The 21,349-nt window shown below is 43.0% G+C and overlaps 1 protein-coding gene across 1 annotated transcript in view; it reads left to right on the forward strand.

Annotated features, from left to right (window-relative positions):
* RYR3 (ryanodine receptor 3) overlaps window positions 1-21,349 on the forward strand; it is a 524,192-nt gene that overhangs the window by 393,505 nt on the left and 109,338 nt on the right. The window contains exons 45-51 of the mRNA XM_042989263.1: window positions 2,490-2,670; window positions 4,087-4,195; window positions 6,623-6,743; window positions 13,532-13,701; window positions 16,089-16,309; window positions 18,626-18,716; window positions 20,336-20,476. Coding sequence (XP_042845197.1) covers window positions 2,490-2,670; window positions 4,087-4,195; window positions 6,623-6,743; window positions 13,532-13,701; window positions 16,089-16,309; window positions 18,626-18,716; window positions 20,336-20,476 — 1,034 coding nt within the window. The remainder of the gene's footprint in view (window positions 1-2,489; window positions 2,671-4,086; window positions 4,196-6,622; window positions 6,744-13,531; window positions 13,702-16,088; window positions 16,310-18,625; window positions 18,717-20,335; window positions 20,477-21,349) is intronic.

Here is a 21,349-nt window from a genome sequence, read left to right on the forward strand (position 1 = left end):
CCCCTTCCCCCCCCCCCCCCATCTACCCTTAGTTTGTTCTCAGTCCTTAAGAGTCTCTTATGGTTTCCCTCCCTCCCTCTCTGTAACTTTTGTTTTTTCCCCTTCCCCTCTCCCATGGTCTTCAGTTAGGCTTCTCAAGATCCACATATGAGTGAAAACATATGATATCTGTCTTTCTCTGCCTGGCTTATTTCACTTAGCATAATACCCTCCAGTTCCATCCACATTGCTGCAAATGGTCAGATTTCATTCTTTCTCACTGCCAAGTAGTATTCCATTGTATATATAAACCACATCTTTATCCATTCGTCAGTTGATGGACATTTAGTCCCTTTCCATAATCTGGCTAGAGGAAAGCCTCTTTATAAGAATTTTAGTCTTGTGAAGGATTGAGCTATAAAACAGTAAATGCATGCCAGCGGACTATTTAAATTCAGTGTAATGGAAACTTTTCTGAATCCAGTTACACAGTTCTAAAACTTACATGGTGTATATTTATAATCTTGAATTTTACTTGTACTTTAGACAGTTGGATGAGAAGAGGATGTCAGCAGGCTGAGCGCTAGGCCAGGACCACAGCTGGGTTGTACTGTATGCTCTCTGGAGCCATGAGTCAAATCAAGTGTGTTCAGGTGTGAGTTCACGTGAGAGCTGAGTACAAGCTAATCTGAAGCCCTGGGACAGCAAGCTCAGCCCCTTTGATTCTCTGGACATGAGGGAGAAATTTCTGTATGAGGTTACACTAATAGATTGACTCCAAAAAACTAGAAGTTGCATGAGTATCTCAACAGGGACATGAGACCCAAGGAGATTGTGCACCATGCATACTTGCACACTGATTTGCTAAAAAGCTGGAATGAAAGCCAGGGCTTCTGAGTTCCCATTCTAATGCTCTGCTCTGCTTACAACACGCCTCTAAGTTGATTCTTAAAAGTTTTCATTAAACAGAACTCCTGTGATAGTTTTAAAATATGTCTCTAAATTCTTCAGTGCATCTCCCTCCGAAAGATGGATGTTTCTCCCTTTGAGTGAGAGCTGGACTCAGTGAGTCACTTCCAATGAATAGGATATGGCAGAAGTGACAGTATGTGACAAGGTTGTAAAAGGCATTGCGGCTTCTGCCTTACTCTCTCCAATCATTTCCTCTGTGGGAAGCCAGCTGGCATGTGGTGAGAACACTCAAGCAGCCCCACAGAGAGGTCACATGGTGAGGAGCTGAGGCCTCCTGCCAACAGCTGTGTGTGTGTGTGTGTGTGTGTGTGTGTGTGTGTGTGTGTGCGCGCGCGCGCGCACAGAAGCCAGTACTCCATGCCCAGTCAAGCCTTCGCGGGACTGCAGTGCTGGCTGACATTTTGGTAGCATCCTCATGGGAGATCCCATGCCAGGACCACTTAGCTCAATCACTCCCAAACTCCTGATCTACAGAAACTTTGTGGTAGTAAATAGTTATTGACTTAGCCTGCTAGGATTTGAAGTACTTTGATGCGAGAATAAATAATTAACACAGCAGTGTATCAAGAGACAACCTCTGTTCTAGAACTCAGTCCTCCGAGAATATCTGATGATCTCATGGAAAAATTTTTCGTCAGCCTTCATCCAATACACAACATCAAAAAAGTCTTTACTCAGAGCCTTAGCCCAAAGAGAAATTCTCAACACAAATTAAGATTTCATCTGAGACCGGAAGTGTGTTTCATGAAGCTGTTGGAACAAGCTGCAAAAACCGCTTTTGGTACCAAGTATTCTCTCTGAGGGGCGCTGGCTGGACCCCTCCCTTAAGTTTTCCAGTTCCCCTGCTTAATCACTGCCTCAGGAAATTAACCCTGTCTCAGTGGTCCATGTTCTTCCAAAGAGAAATGCCAGCAGAATACAGTTCTTCAACCTGCAGCTTCCCACAGAGGTACTTAGGAACAACCAAGACCGTTTTATCAAGTTGGATAAAGCTGGATAAATAATTTCAGAAAGGTCTGTCGTCCATCCACACAGACTTGGTTGTTCTGAAGTACGTGTTAATAGTCCGTGAGAATACAGTTCATGGGCTACCATGTTATTTCCCTGGATGTTAATTGAAGCATGTCAGCTTAAGTTAACATTTTACCTCTTCTGGAGGAAGGAAGGAGATACGTTTTAGCAGCTTCTCATGGAGGTAGTAAACATGTCAGGTTCTTTGTCCTCTAAGTCAGTTGTGACTGAATCAGTAATCTGTGGAAGACTTGCTTTCTGAGGATCAAAATAGTAGTGAAAGAATCACAGTACAAAAATCCCAAACTTAAAACTCAGATTCTGTTCTATGATGGTTAATCTTAATGCTTCAGAAAACAGATTTTGACCGAATTTATCAAAGCTCCCCTTTCTCTCCATCAGTATTACCTCCTAATTTTAAGAATAAGTGACACACTCAATCCAATACTGTTCTTCTCACCACATCAGTTAGAAATAATTGGGGGTGTCCCTTCCAATGAAAAGGAAATAATGCCCCTTTTCCTTAGGTGAAAGTGTGGAAGAAAATGCTAGCGTCGTGGTCAAGCTGCTCATCAGACGCCCAGAGTGCTTCGGCCCAGCCTTGCGAGGTGAAGGAGGAAACGGTCTATTGGCAGCCATGCAGGGTGCCATTAAGATCTCTGAGAACCCAGCTCTCGACCTCCCCTCTCAGGGATATAAGAGAGAAGTGTAAGTGAATGGAATTGCCTTCTGGGCCTGATACAATTGGTGAGCTCCCAAATATTGTCAGTAAATGGATTATTAAGGAAGTGTCCATAGCTACTCCCTAGTGGGGAAAGCACAGGTTCTTTACAGTTGTAGTTAAATCCTTTTAAATCACTTTGTCAAGCACACTGCCATCTTGACTCTCCCAAGTAAGGCTAGTGATCAGGATCACCTTCCCCCACCCCTTACATGTCTCCTCTTCTATTCTCTCTTACACCAACTGGCAGATCGAGCCATCTAAAAGCTCTTTCAGCCCCCACTGTTCCTCCCTTACAGCATCACTACAGGAGGAAGCTACAGAGACGAAAGGCTGGACCGGCCAAGGTTACAGCCACTGTCTCCCTCCAGCCCATTCCCTTTAGTGCTTAAACCTCAGTGCCTCATCCCTTACCTCACTTTTGCAGAGAGGTAGTACTCTCCGCTTTCCCTCCCGAAAGTGTTTTGATTTGATTCCTCAGGTAAAAAAAGAAAGCTGCATGGGGCCCCGGCATGACTCAGTCAGTTAAGTGTCCGACTCTTGGTGTCGACTCAGGTCATAATCTCACAGTTCATGAATTCGAGCCCCGCGTCAGGCTCTGTGCTGACAGCAGGAAACCTGTTTGGGATTCTCTCTTCCTCTCTCTCTGTCCCTCCCCCCACTTCACTCTCTCAAAATAAATACATAAATTTTTTAAAAAGAGAGAGAAAAAGAGAGCTGTAGAATGTGAAAAATCGCAGCATCAATAATCCCAGTATTTAAGGGTTCAGGATGTAGTTGGTGGGTTGGTGGACTGTCTTGTCCTTGTGTATTGGGACCAGTTCCCTTTCCTTTATTATAGCCTCTATATTAGACCCCAGAATCTAGAGAGTGGGTATAACCCCATAGGGGTACCTGTCTAGGCAGTTGGGGTTCATTTGCTTATTATTTGTTCTGGTAGGTGATCTGGTAGAATTAGAAAAAACCCAAAGCATCAGCTGCTCCACCTTCCTCGTGTAGCATGAGAAGAAACAGAGGCCAGGGTCGTACAGCTTGTTACCAACAGAGCCGGGGCATGGACTTACTCCAATATGCTTTCCACGCACGTTCAGGGTAGAAAATGGAATGAAGAGTTGGTGGGAACTTTGGGAAATCCTGCTCCACTCCACGGGTCTGCAGGATCAGCTGATGTCAGTACTTAGGCCTTGAAGTTCAGAGGACCTAGGAATTCTGTGGACAAACATTTGGGTCCTTTGAGCTTACTGAGTAAAACCACGTTGTTGGGAGAGAGGGTGTCCAAGGGAAAGGATATGTGATCCTTAGGATGAGCAGAGGGTTTCATTGTCCTGCAGTTCATGTCCAATAACATGGCCACACCTGCCAGGCTTCCTCACACCTTCCCCATGTTGGTTCTCTTTCCGCAGCACGGAGGACGGTGAATATGAAGAAGAGATCGTGCACATGGGCAATGCAATTATGTCTTTCTATTCAGCCCTTATAGATCTCCTGGGCCGCTGTGCTCCTGAAATGCATGTGAGTTCCCACTGGGCAACTTTGAGGGGCTTGAGCGAAAGAACACTGGAGATTTCCTGAATGTAATTTCTTCTTCAGTCTCTGGCATTTCTCTCAGTTCCTTTTAGCTAATAGAGTAGTTTCCACCTCTCATAGCTGATGCCACAGCCTTCTAAGGAATGATTCCTGAGCAAGTCCCTGTGTTGTGTGATTTCTCTGTGGCGCTAGTTGGGCACATCCTCCACATATTCCATCTTAGAAGCCCCCCCAAAATTATGTTTCCATTCCATCAATTTGTCCAGAATGTGACCAACTTGATTCTTGACTGTGGCCACTGGTGCACTCCACATGGAAAATCATCTTTTCCCAATGCCCCATGGTGTTAGGCACCAGGAAGGCAGTCTCTTTCCCTGGCTCATGTGTGATTATTTCCCAGAGGTAAACTTTGCAGGCAAAAGGAAAAAAAAAAAAATAGATGCTTCTATTTTTATGGGATGACTTCTCATGCTTCCAGTTCTGTCCTAAAAAGTTATGTTCCTCCTCTTCCCTTTTCACCTCTGCTCAGGGATGAGCGAGAGTGACCTTATTTCACATTAAGGCCTCACATGATTAGGAAAGGAGGAAATAATTCCATTTTCTATTAAAATAGAAAAGTTTAAAAAGTTTTTCATTAAAAAATGTACTTGGTCATTTCTTAAAAGAACTGTTTGATTTGCTCATTCAAGCCTTCGGTGCCTGCCTGCCTGCCTCTTCCTGCACTGCTCACCGCATTTGGGTTAAGCCAGGGTATCTCTCAAACGTGGTTTGCAATGCAGATTGGGTTAATATAAACAGTGGTATCTAGTGTTGATGAGACTGTGTATTTGGTCATTGACAGGTTAACAATAGATATGTTGTATTTTTTTTTTAATTCTTACAAAAGACAGAACTCATTAAAATAGTGGCTTTCAAACTTTTTGACCAAAAAAAAAAATTGTTGTAGCCATAGTAAGAAATTTAATTTACCTTGCAACCCACCATATATATGTATATATGCATATATATATATTTTTTTTTTCCAGAAACTAAATTTACCATTCCTACAGACACTGCACGCTAACATTTTCTTTTCTATACTAATCTACTTCATGCTTTTTAATGCAGGTCACAACCCCCTAATGTGATTTCACAGCCCACTAATTGGTCACAACCTATAGGTTAGGACACTGCACTAAAGTATCCAGTCTTCTCTTTCTTCCAGTATGTCATGGGCCTGCCTAAAACACAGTCTAGCCCATTTGCAAATCCATCTACAAGTGGGTAGGGAAACTATCCCAATGTGGAAGAATCCAGGTTAAAAGTACTGTGCATAGAAGAAAGTCTAAATCTTGCTAAGGGAGCCTGATCAGAATTCTTAACTGAGGATTCCGGTTCCTACTGTGATAAATCAGCCTCGTCCACATAAGCCCATCTTTCCATTTTTGTGCCTTTCAACAACTGAAGCTTTAAAGGGAGGAAGGGAAAAACTAGCATGTTCTACAGTCTTGGGGCAGGATGAGGCAGGTGTCAGTTCCCTCATCACTGGCCATCACTTGAGAAAGCAAGTTACACATTTGGCTTATTCTCACGAAGACGGCATTGTGGGACAGGTAAGCCATCAGAGCTGTTCCATCTGGGAAGGAGTTCCTTCCTTCCTTACTGCCCCTCTGGCTTGACAGTTGACACATAACCCTTCTCAGCACCCTTCCCTCAGGCTACTACTCTATAAGTGGTGGTTGGAGGGGAGGAGCCATCATCACCCGTGCAGATTCCATCCTGAGCTCGTAACAGTTCAGTTTGCAGCTGAGAGCCTGTTCTCAGAAGCTTACCCACTGTCCTCATGTTCTGGATATGCACCTGTACACACTGGTTGGCTCATTCATGATCGTATGGATCAGGTTATCCATCTCGGGATACCTCTGCTTAGACACTCACATTCTCTAGGACATTCTCTATCAATACCTCTTGCCCACCCCCAGCCCCAGCATTAATCAAACTTTTAGGAAGGTGAAATTCATAAGTAACTTCTATATTTTAGCTGAATTCTAAAGTCTGGAATTGTGGCCACAATGTCAACACTTCTGTCATGGCCACTGAGAATTCCGTGTATTGCAGTCACACTGAAAATCCCCAGCAGCCTGCACATTTACTGCAGAGACTTGATCCCATAACTGCATAACCACTGTAATCACAGCAAAGGAATCGAGTGACCTCCTTGTTCAGAGTTATTCCCTCAGTAGCACCTCCTCGAGAAAATCAAAAGAGAAAGCTCCCTTCTTTCCCCATGGCCATAAGTGTCTATGGCAATTAGAGAAATATAGAAGTGTACCGACCCCTTAAAGAGAACTATTTCACTGCCAGAGGTTTGGAGGTGGGGTGGCGAGGGGTGTGGGAACTTCCTTTATGTCATTCTCCAACCCTGCATTGCAGCTTATCCAGACAGGAAAGGGGGAAGCCATCCGGATCAGGTCAATCCTGCGCTCCCTGGTCCCCACTGAGGACCTGGTTGGGATCATCAGCATCCCCTTGAAGCTGCCTTCCCTGAACAAAGGTAAGAGAAGCAGCTGAAGGCTGAGTTCTGCCAGTCTCCCAGGGGGCCACTCGCTCAGGGGCTGGACTGTGTACTGGTAGGTAGCCTGTCTTTCCAGGCTCCTACTCATGGGACAGGCAGCACTGGGAAAGGTTGCTCTTTTTCTGGCAATGAGGAATTCTCTCCTCCTGGCTCCAGCTAGCTGCTGTCTCCTCTGGTCTGCTGTCGGAGACTCCTGTACCCTTTTCCCCATGGGGAGGGCCAGTCTAGACCTCACAGTCCTCTGAGTGCTCTAACCCTCTGGAAGGAAGCTGATGGAATGGAACCAATGAAAGCTCTCACCTCAGCCTTCTTTCTCCTTTGCCTCAGTGTCCCCGGATTGTGCAGCCAGGTGGGCAGCAGACGGCTAGGGCCTGACTTAGGCTCCCTTCCACCACAGCCCCGTGAACCTCATGTCCATGGACATAAAGAGGTTTTCACCCAGTGCTACTTGCCAGGTGACCTTTGGCATCGATCAATGTTAGCTTTGCAAAACCTATACTTTCCCAAAAGGATTCAATTTCTCCATGTCACTGCACTTGCCATCCAGGCAGTTTCCTCCTGGCAGTTGGAGGAATTGAAAAGATAACATGACTCTGACTATTACAGTGTTTCCCAAACTGGTGTTACACAGAACATTTTTGTAGAAAACATTAATTGCTGTATGTGTTAAGAAGTTTGGAGTAATATAAGTTTGGGAAATGCCTTGGGATATATCACATTTTTTCCAGCATAATTGAGCTACAATATATAATATTATCTAAGTTTAAAGTATACAGTGTGATTTTGTGTGTGTGTGTATTTTGCAGGTGTTTACCACAATAAGTTTAGTTAACACATCCTTGACCTTACATAATTACCTTTTTTGTTGTTCTATTGAGAGTATTAAAGCTCTACTCTCACAGCAACTTTCAAGGATATAATACAGTATTGTTAACTTAGTCACCATGCTATATATACCATTAGATCCCCGACTTACTCATCTTATAACTGAAAGTTTGTGCTCTTGGACCAGCATCTGCTCATTTACCCTCCCTCCCCCATGACCTGGTAATTATCATTCTACTCCATGTTTCTATAATTTGAGTGTTTTTAGATTATACATATAAGTGAGACCATACAATACTTGTCTTTCTCTGACTTATTTCACTTAACATAATGTCCTCAAGGTCCATTCATGTTACTGCCAATGGCAAGATTTCCTTCTTTCTTATAGCTGACTAATATTCCTGTGTGTGTGTGTGTGTGTGTGCGCGCGCATTTTCTTTATCCATTCATCCATCAACAGACACTTAGACTGTTGCCATGTCTTGGCTCTGATGAATAATGCCACAATGAACATACAGATGCAGATATCTCTTTGAGATGATGATTTTGTTTCCTTGGGGAATATACCCAGAAGGGGGATTGCTGGGTCATATGATAGTTCGATTTTTAATTATTTTGAGGAATCTTCATACTGTTTGCCATGGCACCTGCACCAGTTTACATTCCTACCAACAGTGCACCCGAGTTTCCTTTACTCCAAATCCTTGCCAGTATTTGCTATCCCCTGTCTTTTTGAAAATAGCAATTCTAATAGGTATGAGGTGATAGCTCATTGTGGTTTTGATTTGCATTTCCCTGATGATGAGTAATGTTGAGCACCTTCTTGAGCGCCTGTTGGTCATTTTCATGTCTTTAGAAAAATGTCTTTTCAAGCCCTTTGCCCATTTTTTTAAAGTGTGTTTGTTTAGAGAGAGACAGAGACAGTGCAAGAGGAGAGGGGCAGAGAAAGAGGGAGAAAGAAACCCAAGCAGGCTCTGTGCTGCCAGAGCAGAGCCCAACATGGGGCTCAAACTCATGAAACTGAGATCATGACCTAAGCCGAAACCAAGAGTCTGATGCTCAACTGGCTGAACCACCCAGGCACCCCTCAAGTCCTTTGCCCATTTTTAATTGGGTTTAGGGTCTTTTTCTTGTGAATTCTCTGAGTTCCTTATGTCTTTTGGATTTTAACTCCCTGTTGGATGGTTTGCAAGTATTTTCTCCTATTGTGTAGGTTGCTATTTCGCTTCATTGTTGGTTTTCTTTGCTGTGCAGGAGTTTTTTCCTTTAGGTAGTCCCACCTATTAATTCTTGGTTTTGTTGCCTGTGCTGCTGGTGTCATATACAAAAAAAAATATTTCCAAGACTGAAGTCAAGGAGTTTACCTTTTATGTTTTCTTCTAGGAGTTTTACAGTTTCAGGTCTTCCATTTCCTTAGTCCATTTTGAGGTAATTTTTGTGAGTGGTGTAACTATGGGTCCAGTTTCATTCTTTTGAGTATGAATATGTAGTTTCCCCCACCATTTTTTGAAGAGACTGTCCTTTCCCCATTGAATATTTTTGGCTTCTTTGTCAAATATTAGTTGACCATATATGCATAGGTTTATTTCTGCCTCTCAACTGTATTCCATTGGTCTGTGTGTCTGGAATTTATCCATTTTTTCTGGGTTGTCCAATTTGTTGGTGCATAATTAAGCATAATAGTCTCTTGTGATTTTTTTATATTTGTGTGGTATCCATTATAACATCTCTTTTGTTTATAATTTTCTTTATTTCAGCCCTCTTGGTAATTCTAGCTAAATCTTTATCAACTTTATCTTTTCAAAAGTCAGGTATTAGTTTTGTTGATCATTTTAGTGTCTTTTCCATTCCTTATTTATTTCTGTTCTTTTTTTTTTTCCTTCCTTATGTATGGGAGTATTCTGGATCTAACTATATATTTATCCATATTACCAGTGTGTTTTATATTTTCATGTTATTGTTTAGTATCCTTTTATTTAAGTTTGAAGAACTCCTTTCAGGGGTACCTGGGTTGCTCAGTCAGTTAAGTGTCTGACTTTTAATTTTGGTTCAGGTCATGATCTCATGGTTTGTGGGATAAAGTCCCACATCAGGCTATGTGCTGACAGTATGGAGTCTCCTTGGGACTCTCTCTTTCTCTCTCTCTCTCTGCCCCTCCCCTTATTGTACTCCCTCTCCCTTTAAATAAGTAAATAAATAAATAAATGGGGGGAAAAAAGAACTCCTTTCTGCATTTCTTTTTTTTTTATTTATTGTTTTTTAACACTTACTTATTTCTGAGAGATCGCAAGCAAGGGTGGGGCAGAAAGAGAAGGAGACAAAGAATCTGAAGCAGGCTCCAGTCTCTGAGCAAGCTGGCGGCACAGAGCCTGATGTGAGGCTCAGGACCATGAACTGTGAAATCATGACCTGAGCCAAAGTCGGATGCTCAACTGACTGAGCCACCCAGGCGCCACTCTGCCAGCATTTCTTGTAAGGCAGGTCTAGTGGTGATGAATTTCCCCAGCTTTTGTTTGTTTGGGAAGGTATTTCTCTCACCTCCACTTATGAAAGACAACTTCACTAGGTAAAGTATTCTTGGTTGGCGTTTTTTTTCATTTAGCGCTTCGCATGTATCATCCCATCTCTCCTAGCTTGTTGCAGAGTTTTTCTGCTGAGAAACATACCGATAGCCTAATGGGGGTTCGCTGGTGTCGGTGAAATTTTTTCTTTTGCTTCTTTTACAATTCTTTTTGCCTTTGATTTAGACAGTTTTAGTATAATGGGTCTTGGAAAAGATCATTTCAGATTGAAATTAAAAGGTGAAATTATTAGCTTCATGAACTTGGATGTTCACAGATCTCTCTGGGTTTGGGAAGATCTCAATGGTATTTAAATAAGCTTTCTCCTTCTTTGCCCTCTCTTCTCCTTGTGGGACTTGAATGATGCGTAGATTGTTCCTCTTAATGGTGTCCCATAAATCCTATAGGCTTTCTTCATTTTCATCCTTTTTTCTTTTTGTTCCCCTTAATGGGAAATGTCAAATGATCCTTTAATTTCATGGATTCTTCTGCTTGGGCCAGGGTGGTGTTGAAGTGCTCTACACAATGAATTCTTTCATTCAGTCACTGTATTCTTGAGCTGCGAAATTTGTGTTTGTTTCTTTATGTTTTTGACCTCTGAGCACCTTGAGAATAATTCTTTTGAATTCTTTGCCAAGTAATTCATGTGTCTCCATTGTCTTTGGGGTCGATTACTAGAAGTTTACTGTGTTCCTTTTGTGGTGTCCTGTTTCCCTTCTTTGTTGTGATACCTATAGCCTTGCACAGATACCTGCACCCTGGGAGAAGCAGTCGCCCCTTCACACTTCATGGACTGACTTTGGTAAGGAAAGACCCTCACCTGCAGGTGGGGGCATGTTAGAGTGTGCTGTGACCCCAGATCTCGTGGGACAGGGCACCAAGCACAGATGTGTGCTTTGGCTTTAGATCTGGGGCTTGGGGGGCATGACGTCTTGGCAGCTCAGGCCACTGCGGTCCACCACACTGATAATTATGCGGTCCTTGGCAAGTCCTGCTGGAGATCCTCAGTAGCTGCAAGGGCTATTGGGATCCTCGGCAGTGAAGTCCATATCTAACAACTAGGAAGAAGGTAGGCAGTGGTGGTAGCTGGAGCCGGTGATGTGTACACTCTGCTGCAGGGACCAACTGCAGGTGCCTGTGTAGTGGCACAGGCCAATTGCAGACACACGTGGAGTGGCAGGAGCCAGGGTGAGCAGCAAGTATCAGGGCAAACCGTATGGAGGCACTAGCACCTGCGGGGACCCTGGCTGTCAGCATGCATGCCTGTGGCTGCAGGGTCTCACCACAGGTGCACAGCAGTGGTAGCCAGTGACAAGACTCAGGCCAGTGAGATGCAAGTTCACAATTGAAGGTGCCAGCTGAGATGAGCCCAGCAGTGCAGGCCACTGACCGGAGGCAAGGCCAGAGCTGGGCCCACAAGCAGCTGGTTGTCTGCACGGGGCCCCGGTTGTCTGCATGTACTCCCGTGGCCGCAGGATCTTACCACGGGTGTACGCATGGAAACAGAGGCCAGTGATGGAAGTCTTCCCAAGTGTGCCCACGATGGTGGGTATCAGCTGCAAGGGTCTGGGCTGGCATCTTGAATCAGTACAGCTGCAAAGCCCAGGACTGACTGCCAATGCAGATCAGGGTTCTGGCATTGAGAGAGATGGGAGTGAGAAAAGACCCAGGTGGCTGGGCATCTGCAAACACAAAACCTGGGAAACCTGCCAGGGTTTCACGGTGGCTAATGCTGGATGTTGGTTTCTTCACTGGCAAGAGCTGCTGGGGTCCTCTGCAGAGCAGGTCACTGGTGACCACAGTGACTCCCACTGCCTGGTTGATACAAGTGGCCCTTGCCCTTCTTTCTTTTCCTGAGACCTCTCCCTTCACTGGGCTCCAGCTGGGGTGAGACAGAAGGTATCCTTCATGTAGCTCCCCAAAAGGTAAAGGAGATGATTGTTCACCCCATTCTCTTTACCCAGTGAAGGGAACTCTTTCTAGATGAGCAGCTCCTGCTTGGCCCTGAACAGTGACAGCCTGGGATAATGCCGGCAAAATGTATCCTTACTTTCTTGTGCAGTGATTCTCAGGTTTTTTGTTCCACTGTGTTACTGAAGTTTCTCACGTTGACTCCTGGCTTCTCCCAGTGCTGTTTTTGTTCATGGATAGCTAATTGTTGATCTTTGTGGGTCTCTTAGTTCTCAGTCTTGGTAATATCAATCTCGAAAATGTTGTGCTTATCATGAAGAACAAAAATTGTAGAGCCTTTGAAAAAACATATGATAAAAGAAATGTCAAACTCAGAATTACCCAAACTTTTTGAGCACAAAACACTTAGTAGTATCCTATAAAATGAATGTTCCTCAGAACATGAGTCTCAGAGATTAATTCAGCCTCGCCATTCAGATCTGGTTCCCCCTGGTGTTCAGCAGAGGCAGATAGCTTCTTGTTGGGAAGGTCCCCTTCTCTCCTTGCTTGACCAGAGCCCTGCACTGATCCCTGCGCTGAATGAGGCTCTGGGCTGGATAGGACTAAACCTTTGTGGCTCTCAAGGTAATATATGAAGTACAGTATGTAAATATGCTCTGATTTAGCTTGATCATTTAGGGGCTCTTTTTCCTATTTTTTGATGTTAACAAACTTTCAAACTCCTGTCTTTATTCTCTAAGTCAAGCAGTTTTGTTTTCTTCATGGTATTCCTCACTTCACCTTTGAACTTTTGTATTAAAGTAAGATTAGAATTATTGGAAGATCTGTCCTCAATTTCACCTAAATCAGATAATAGTTTCCAAATACTAAGAGAATATTTCCTCAGTTATGTGCTATTTATGATGTAATGGCTACAAACAAGACATCCTCTTAATCTCCCTTACATTTTCTCCCTTCATTTCTTCTGTCTTCAGTCAACAAAGCAAAAAAACCAAGCCCCGATTCCTGGCATTTGCCCATTTTGTGTGGTGTAAGTACTCTCACCATGGTCCATTTCAAGCTCTCAATGTGTGTCACTGAGCCACGGAGTTGGAAAGAGAATGCACATAGCACACCACTGTATTGTATTTCCAACATGCAAATAAAACAGATATAAATAACCTCAAGAATATAGTTGATAGCAAAGTCATTAGGAGGTGATGCGTTTTAAGTATTTGTCACCTTTCTAAATATAATTTACTTAATTGTAAATTTTAGTTGTTGATAATGAGTATGTCTAACAACTGGCTCAAGAAAATTCCTGAAATGTAAGCAAGCGGCTGTTCCAAGCGAGTATCCGCTGGCTGCAGCACGATACTGTATTCCTGTTGCTTGTTAGGAGAACAAGGCGTGTAGACAGACACACTCTGTGTGGCCTTTGAGTCTGTGGAGATAGAAAAGGGGCCATGACGTTCTCTGTGTGTCTTTCAGATGGGTCGGTCAGCGAGCCAGATATGGCAGCCAACTTCTGCCCTGACCACAAGGCACCCATGGTGCTGTTCTTGGATCGTGTTTATGGCATTAAGGATCAAACTTTCCTGCTCCACTTGCTAGAGGTTGGATTTTTACCTGACTTAAGAGCCTCTGCCTCTCTAGATACAGTAAGTGGCTAAAATAAGGAAAACTATCTTTTTCCATCATTGTATGTTAGTAACATTGGATTTCAAAGTGATTATTTTCTATCTCCTCACTGATTACATGTTAGCAGTCGGCTTTAAAGGTAAGAAAATAGAAGTACCAAGAAATGGAAGGTCTTAATTTGTTGGGCCAGAGAATTAAATGTAGGTAAACTCGACCTCACATATTCAATCCAGATTCCTCTGTTGCAAGTTTCTCAACCTTGGCACTATCTGGTGTGGGGGTACATCCTGTGTATTATAGGATATTTAGCACCATCCCTTGACCTCTACCCACTAGATACCAGTAGCACACCCATAAAACCAATTCTGATAGCATCAAATGTCCCCTAGGGGACAGAATCTCCCTTGGTTGAGAACCAGGGCTTGTTGCTTATGAAAAGGTCTGGCTGGCAGCATTATAGGCTGGAAATACTCTTCCCACTCTCCTTAAGTTTCATGCACTGACCATCAGGAAAGATGATCTCCAAGCCAAGCAGTTTTGGAGCTTTGGGCACGGCAAGGTCAAGACCAGAGGCCAAGTCAAACCCAAGTTTGAAAGTCAAGGGTGAAGTATAGTAATCCAACATCAACAGACATCAAGACAGGAGGCCCCAGGAGTTATAAAGCGTAGAAGCATGATTGTCCAAGTCAGAAACAGTGCACCAGAAGTCCTGGGTCCAAGAAGAAAAGAACAATTCGATCAGCATAAGTCTAAAAACATCTTGCCAATGTAGGGTTACTTTTTTGGAGAGCCAGAAGATGCAGGTCTTCTTAATCATAAAGTCTCTCAAAGGCTCCACCTAGTGTCCAATAGAGATAGAAGTCTGAGCTCTGTGATGGGTGGTCAGCTAGCCAGTACCTTAAATGGGATGGATTTCGTTTGAATGGGTTACTCACAAATGTATAGGATCACCCAGAAATGGGAAGCAATACAAGTCCCAATCTGAATGGAAGATCCATTCTTATTTTTGGCATGGTGTTAAGAAATGACATATTCCTGAAGGTGTTTGGGACATATGATCATTTTGGATAATTAAAACATTGCTTCCACAGCTACTTTTGTTTGGAGTTTTTTCTATAAATTACTTGATAAAAAAAATGGTAATTGTTTTCACTTTTGGGACATTCCCAAGGTTCCTGATCAAAGCATTTGGGTTTTTTATAGGTCAAATAAACAGCAAATTCTGTTCTTGCATTTGGTGTTCAAATCATATGTTTGTCTAGGCACAATCTGCAGCAAAATAAGCTAAACGTTCAGTTCCTTAACACATGCATTTTTATGCATTCTCTTTTGAAAACTTTTAAGCCACTGGAATCAAAGCTCTGTCCTTCCCCATTGTGACAACTCTATTTACCAAAATGATAAATGTGAAAGATTTGCTATTTCTTTCAGTAGGATTACTAAATCTTATCAAAGACAAACTTTTGATAATTAATAGGAATACCGAGAAATGTGTACAGTTCAAGACAGTTTATCATGTCATAACTTACAGAAAATGTGTTACAGATACAATGGCTCTGATAATCACAGGAAATAACGATAAGATTTTATCTTTGTGGATCTCAAGGTTTCTTCTGAAGTTGCCTAGTTTTCAAAGATGGTAGCTAAGAATGCTTTGATTAAATGTCAGTAACTGGGCCTGCCTTGTGTCTAGCCTAAGTGAATGAGAAAGAACATTGAGTGAGAATTAAAGCAGAGTTTTTGAGTGAGTCCTAAGTTTATGTTCCTTGTACCCTTTTCCCATCAAAGGTAGGTTCTATTTAGTGAATTCTACCCTCGTGCCATTTATCAGATAGTGAATTGCTCACAATGCTCATAAATTAAGTGATAAGGTCACAGCTCCACTTTCTCTCTGCAAACCTGTCACAAAACCAGTGGTTTGATGGCTCGCTTGGCCAGTAGCCACTTACTAATCTCAAAATCACCTCAGGACAAGTGAGGTGACACCTTCTCAGCACAAGGTGAGAAAAAAGAGCTAAGACAGAATAATAACATAGTAGCTTGGCAGTTGGACTTTGCAAACATGAAGAATGTTGGGTTAGACTGGTCATCGGCTGATTTTAATAGGTTTTAGGATCCCTTTTTGAGGGGAACAGATGCTCGTGGGTCATTTGGAATGAGTTAGGACCAGCCAGCCTTTGCTTTCCTTCTGTTTATTTTTTTCTTTTAACCTGTTTTTTTTTTTTTCCATTTAAAATGCAAAAGAGAAGTAGGTCTGCTGACAAGGTAGGGAGTTGTTCACTCTGTTACTGTGAAACACTGTGATGCGTAAGCTTTCCAACCTGCTAGACAGGATCTCCATACGCAAGGTAAGCTGTGCTCTGTCTTTCCCAAGGAGATTAACCAGTGTCCCAATTCCCTTTCCTAGGTTTCCCTAAGCACCACAGAGGCTGCACTCTCACTAAATAGGTATCTATGTTCTGCTGTGCTTCCGCTCCTCACAAGATGTGCCCCTCTCTTTGCCGGAGCAGAACACTACACCTCTTTGATCGATTCTACACTCCAGACAATATATAGGCTTTCCAAGGGACGTTCCCTCACCAAAGCCCAGAGGGACACCATAGAAGAATGTTTGCTTGCCATTTGCAAGTAAGTACCCTGGCCTGTGGTTTTCACCTCCATGTGTGCATCCGTGTCAGCTGCATTTAATTGTGTAATTGAAAAACTGGTGACTCCAGCTTAAGGAAGCTTCCAGGCCTTAGCCATACACCAACGTCTCCCCAGACATCTCCTCTTAGGTTATGCGGGGACTCCCACTTACCTCAAGTTTGCTGATCACCTCTGCATGGAGTCTCATCTCTCACTATGGAGAAATGGGGGGCACAGCTCAGACTCTTGCCCTGAGGGTTGGTGGAACAGAAGATGAAACTGTCTTTCAGGCCTTAAGTATTCAGATTAAGAACTAATGTTTTGGTTCCTAAAAGCCAGGAACCAAGTTTTTCCTTCTCTAAGTGAGTGGACCTTTACACAGAGACCAGATGTAAGAGTGTGAATCAAAGCAGCCTACCTGTAAGCCTCAAAGAACCTGGAGCAAAGATAAGAAGGAATCTCCAGTCCCAGTGGGGAATTAAGGGCAGTAGTTTTCACCACTGCAGATAGGTATCAGAGCAACCAAGGACAAAGGGTAAAGTCAACCCAAGAGACTTGGATCCTCAGAAAACTGTCAAGTCTGATAGGGTCAAAGGAAGAAGGCCCCTTCCAATAGCAGGTCTCAGCAATATGGTCCAGATGCTGATTTGCTGTGTTAAGCCAGTGTTTTCTGCCTTGGAATCGTATAGGGAGCTACAAAATAAATATCCAGCGTCCATGCCATACCTCAACCCCCAAAATCAAACCTTTAGTAATGGGACCCAGGCTTACAATTTTTGAAGCTCCCCAGGTGCCTCCATAATACAGCCAAGATTGAGACCCACTGCTCTGGGATGTCCAGGAGATAGGCCCAGCAGGTGTCCCTGTAGTGGCCCGCTGGATATGGTCCTTATTCTTGTTGAATGAATGGTTTCCTAATCACACAAGGGATGACTATGTACTGGGGGGGGGGGACAACTAGGGCTACCTAGAAAAAAAAGCAATAATTAGTAATGAATTTTATATTATAATTCCAAGATTTAGAGACAAGGCCATTTACTTGCTGTATATTTCACTTTTTACTCCAGGACTTTTTATCACAAGGCCAGCTCTTGGAAAAGTTGTCAGCCAGATGAGTTCTCTTGTCCATCTTCATTCGCATCCATTCTCCTTGTAGGATTTCTTTCCTGACATTCCAACATTTAACATCAGTCATTAACTTGGCCTCCATGGCTCCTTGTGCATCCGTGGTTGGAAGTCAGTAGGTCTTGAACTGAACATACATGCTAAATTATGTATATGGGCACTTTTCTGTGCAGAGAATTTGGAGATTCCATTCAGTTTTTAAAAGCCTTGGTAATCTAAAAATAAAAGTGAATCAGTGTTGTTTATCTCTCCTTTCTCTACTTCAGAGTTGTACCAACTACCAACGCCATGAACTCGATAATTTGATAAATTGTTTGCTAATTGATTATAGTATTTGCCTGTTTAAGGAGGGTTGTTTTGTTTTGTTTTGGTTTTTTTGAGGACAGAACCTTAACCTAAAGAAATGATTCCAATAATGAGGATTTCAGAGATTGGATAGTAACTCAGAGGGTCTTAAACTCCCTTGCAGTCACATCAGTAGGTGGCCTCAGATTCCACCTATGCACTGGTCAACTCCATCATCCTTTGCAGAGTTCAAGGAGACAGTTGGCCCTTAGAGATGGCTGTAAAAATCAACTGCACCTTCTTTCTATTATATTCTTTGTACATAATCCGTAACTATATTTTGATGGTGCATAGACTCTAGGACATCTTATCACCTGGTGATTAGACTTTACCTTAGGTATCTCACTTCGTTAGCCACACATTCCCCTTTTATATTTTAAATATACAGTTGACCTTTGAACGACACGGGTTTGAATTGTACAGGTCCACTTGTATGTGGATTTTTTTCAATTAATACAATACTATAAATATATTTCTCTTATAATTTTGTTAACATTTTCTCTAGCTGCCTTTATTGTAAGAGTACAGTATATAATACATATAACACAAAATACGTGTTAATCAATTGTGTTACTGGTAAGGCTTCCAGTCAAGAGTAGGTTATTAGTAAGGTTTTGGAGGGGGTCAAAAGTTATATGCTGGAGGGGTTAGCACCCCTAGCTGCCATGTTGTGAAAGGATCACCTGTACTTACTTTTAAAGTGTGTTATCATTGACCGTGATTTACCCAAGATCTTGTTTTAGGAGCTAATTATTCTGAGGCTTAGCTCTGGTATATGGTGTTTCTTCTTTCTTCCTTCCTTCATCATTTTCTTACCTTTCTATTCTTTCTTATTTCTTACTGCAGTCACTTGAGGCCTTCGATGTTACAGCAACTCTTGCGACGTCTTGTCTTTGATGTGCCGCAGCTCAACGAATACTGCAAAATGCCTCTTAAGGTAAACCTCTTTATCGCTGCAGAAATACAGTCCACGGCACAGAAACTTGCCTTGAAAAACATGAGGGCTTCACAATTGGAGAAAAATATACATTCAATGAGTTTTACTTTTTTGAGGGCTAAAAAGATACAACCCACCCTATCACACCCCTATCTGAATGTCCAGGTTGCAGAGAGTAGATCATTAACTGCTCCAATTTTCTTTAATTGCTTTCCACTGGCTACGTGTTATTTAGCAGAAGTTAATGAGGGGGACTTGGATTGTGCAGTTTCCTGCCTTAATTACGGTTTCAGAATGTATCCAATCTCAAAAAGCTTTGAAGGCCTTGTGATTATTCATTCAAGTACAGAAACTAAATTGTCCTTTTTCTATTCCATACTGTTTTGTGCCTTTTTTTTCCTGTTGAACAAACCCTCTTTTGTGTTTGTTTTTAACTCTTACCTGCTTTCCTTTATGAATGTAAAGTAGAAAGAGCCATAGAGCTATTTGTTGTCTCATTCATGATTTTCTCATAAATTACAATAATTTTATCACTGGCACAGGGAGCATCTGGACCTGGGTGGGAGGGCACCACAATCAACTGCCCACCCAAGAGAAAAATGTTTTTTTAACTTTCACCTATGAGGTACCTGCCGTATTTGCATATTCATTGTGTCGGCAGTGGCTAGCCACACCTGAAAATTCTGCCTGGTGACTTTAACAGAACTTTTCCTTTTTCTCAGAATTTGGCAAAGCCAAGGATTTCCAGAAGCATTTTACTGGGATAAACAGAATTCCCAGAAGCCTTCAGTTCAGTCCTCTGTCTCCATGCCAGGCAGAAAGCAGCTTGTATATTGTCAGAGATTCCACTGCCCTCCAAGGGCTATTCTTCTAATCTTAATCCCAGTAAGCATTTTAGCTGAAAACTATGGTTTTCATAGTCCAACCTGGCATTGCTTCCTCAGCAGGCCTGTACTGCCAGCTGGATTCTGGTCCCTGAGGAAGCAGCATCAGTAGCACTCAGTAAACTCACTTTTACTTCTTAGACCAGCGGGATTTTTCTTAAAGGGTGTGGATTCCACCTGTTGGGATAGGAACTTTGGCGCTGTGCTTCTGCCCTCTCCTGGCCACATGTGGAACTGTTGTAACACGGCTGGGCCATCAGAAGGCTCAAGAGAAAAGCAAGGAAGCCATGGGCAGTAATCAGTATAGAGAAAATCTTCAGACCCCTCGGGGTGCTCCTCACCATCTCCATATCAGCATCACTCAGAGTCTTCTAGATTTATAAGCAAATGTCTCAGAAGAAATTATTCCCACCTTTGAGTGGCTGCAGTGTTAGATAGCAACTACTTCATTTGAAGCAGAAAGAGTTCCTCTCCATTTTCCAGCAACTGCTGGGGGCACATTAGGAGGCACAAGAGTTAATCAGGTGGATTCAGCTCCGGCTAGAGCTCATTAGGCAGGAAAGCAGACCATTCCCAGTGGTGTCTGAGGGCCTCTCTGTAGATAACCCAACTGTTTCAACTGTTGGTTTCACTCTCATGTCTGCCCCCTGCTGTTGTGTTCTCCCCTGCATGTTGCGGATGCCTGTGGATCTTCCGTACCCCACCCACTGGTGCAATCCTGTTCAAACCTCCCAGCTTCTGACAAATCACTATGAACAGTGCTGGAAGTATTACTGTCTGCCTTCAGGATGGGGGAGCTACGGGCTAGCTGTGGAGGAGGAATTGCACCTGACGGAGAAGCTCTTCTGGGGGATTTTCGACTCCCTCTCCCATAAGGTAATGGCAGTACTTCTGAACAAAGAGGGAGCACCTTGATAACCAATGAGTAATAAATGCCTGTGAATAATAATAGCTAATGTTTTTAGCCTTTGCCACGTGCTAGAAACAGAGCCGGTTGCTTCCCAAGTGTATATCACACCATCCTTACCCAAGTCTGTGAAACAGGAGCTATGCTAATCATCATTTCACAGACGAGGATAAGTCTCAGAGCAGTTGAATAACCTGTCAGACTCACAAAGCTAAAACACAGGAGAAGGACTTCCAGAGCAAATTAGAAAAATATTTCCTAGTTTCAGTCTTGATGACTTACCCTCACTGTCATTCCTTTCCTCCTGACATTGTGTGGGCCCCTGTTAGCCAGTCTTTACCAAGCTCAGTTGTAGAGGAGAATCCCCAACAGCTGCTCTGATGTTGAGATGTGGGATTTTCAAAAGACCACATACCATTCTGAGGAAGGTTCTTCACAGCCACTTGCTTGAGGAGAAAATTGAGTAAGAGGCCTCTGTACAGTCTGACTGAAATACAGTTCAAACTGTCAGACTTGCCTCCACTCCCCTTAGCCCAGTTTATTTCGATTTTTGAGGTCGCCATCTTTAAAGGTGGAAAATGAGTAAGTCTGGCTTTCTTACCACAGTCTGAAGCTTGTGGATAGCTCCAGTTGGTGTTCACCTGCACTTAAATTTTATTTATTCCAGTGTTCTTTTGGTCTAGTAGGAGTAGATCAAAAACTGTTCCTAACCCCATATTATTTGACTGAAATTTCTTCCGGGCCCCATTCAAGAGAGAACAGATGTGATATTGAGCCGTCTGCTGAGGATACCAACATAAGACCCATATCAGCTGCAGAGAGGACTGTCAGAGCTTCTCCTG

Source organism: Panthera tigris, chromosome B3, assembly GCF_018350195.1.
Source record: "Panthera tigris isolate Pti1 chromosome B3, P.tigris_Pti1_mat1.1, whole genome shotgun sequence".
NCBI classification, from domain to species: domain Eukaryota; kingdom Metazoa; phylum Chordata; class Mammalia; order Carnivora; family Felidae; genus Panthera; species Panthera tigris.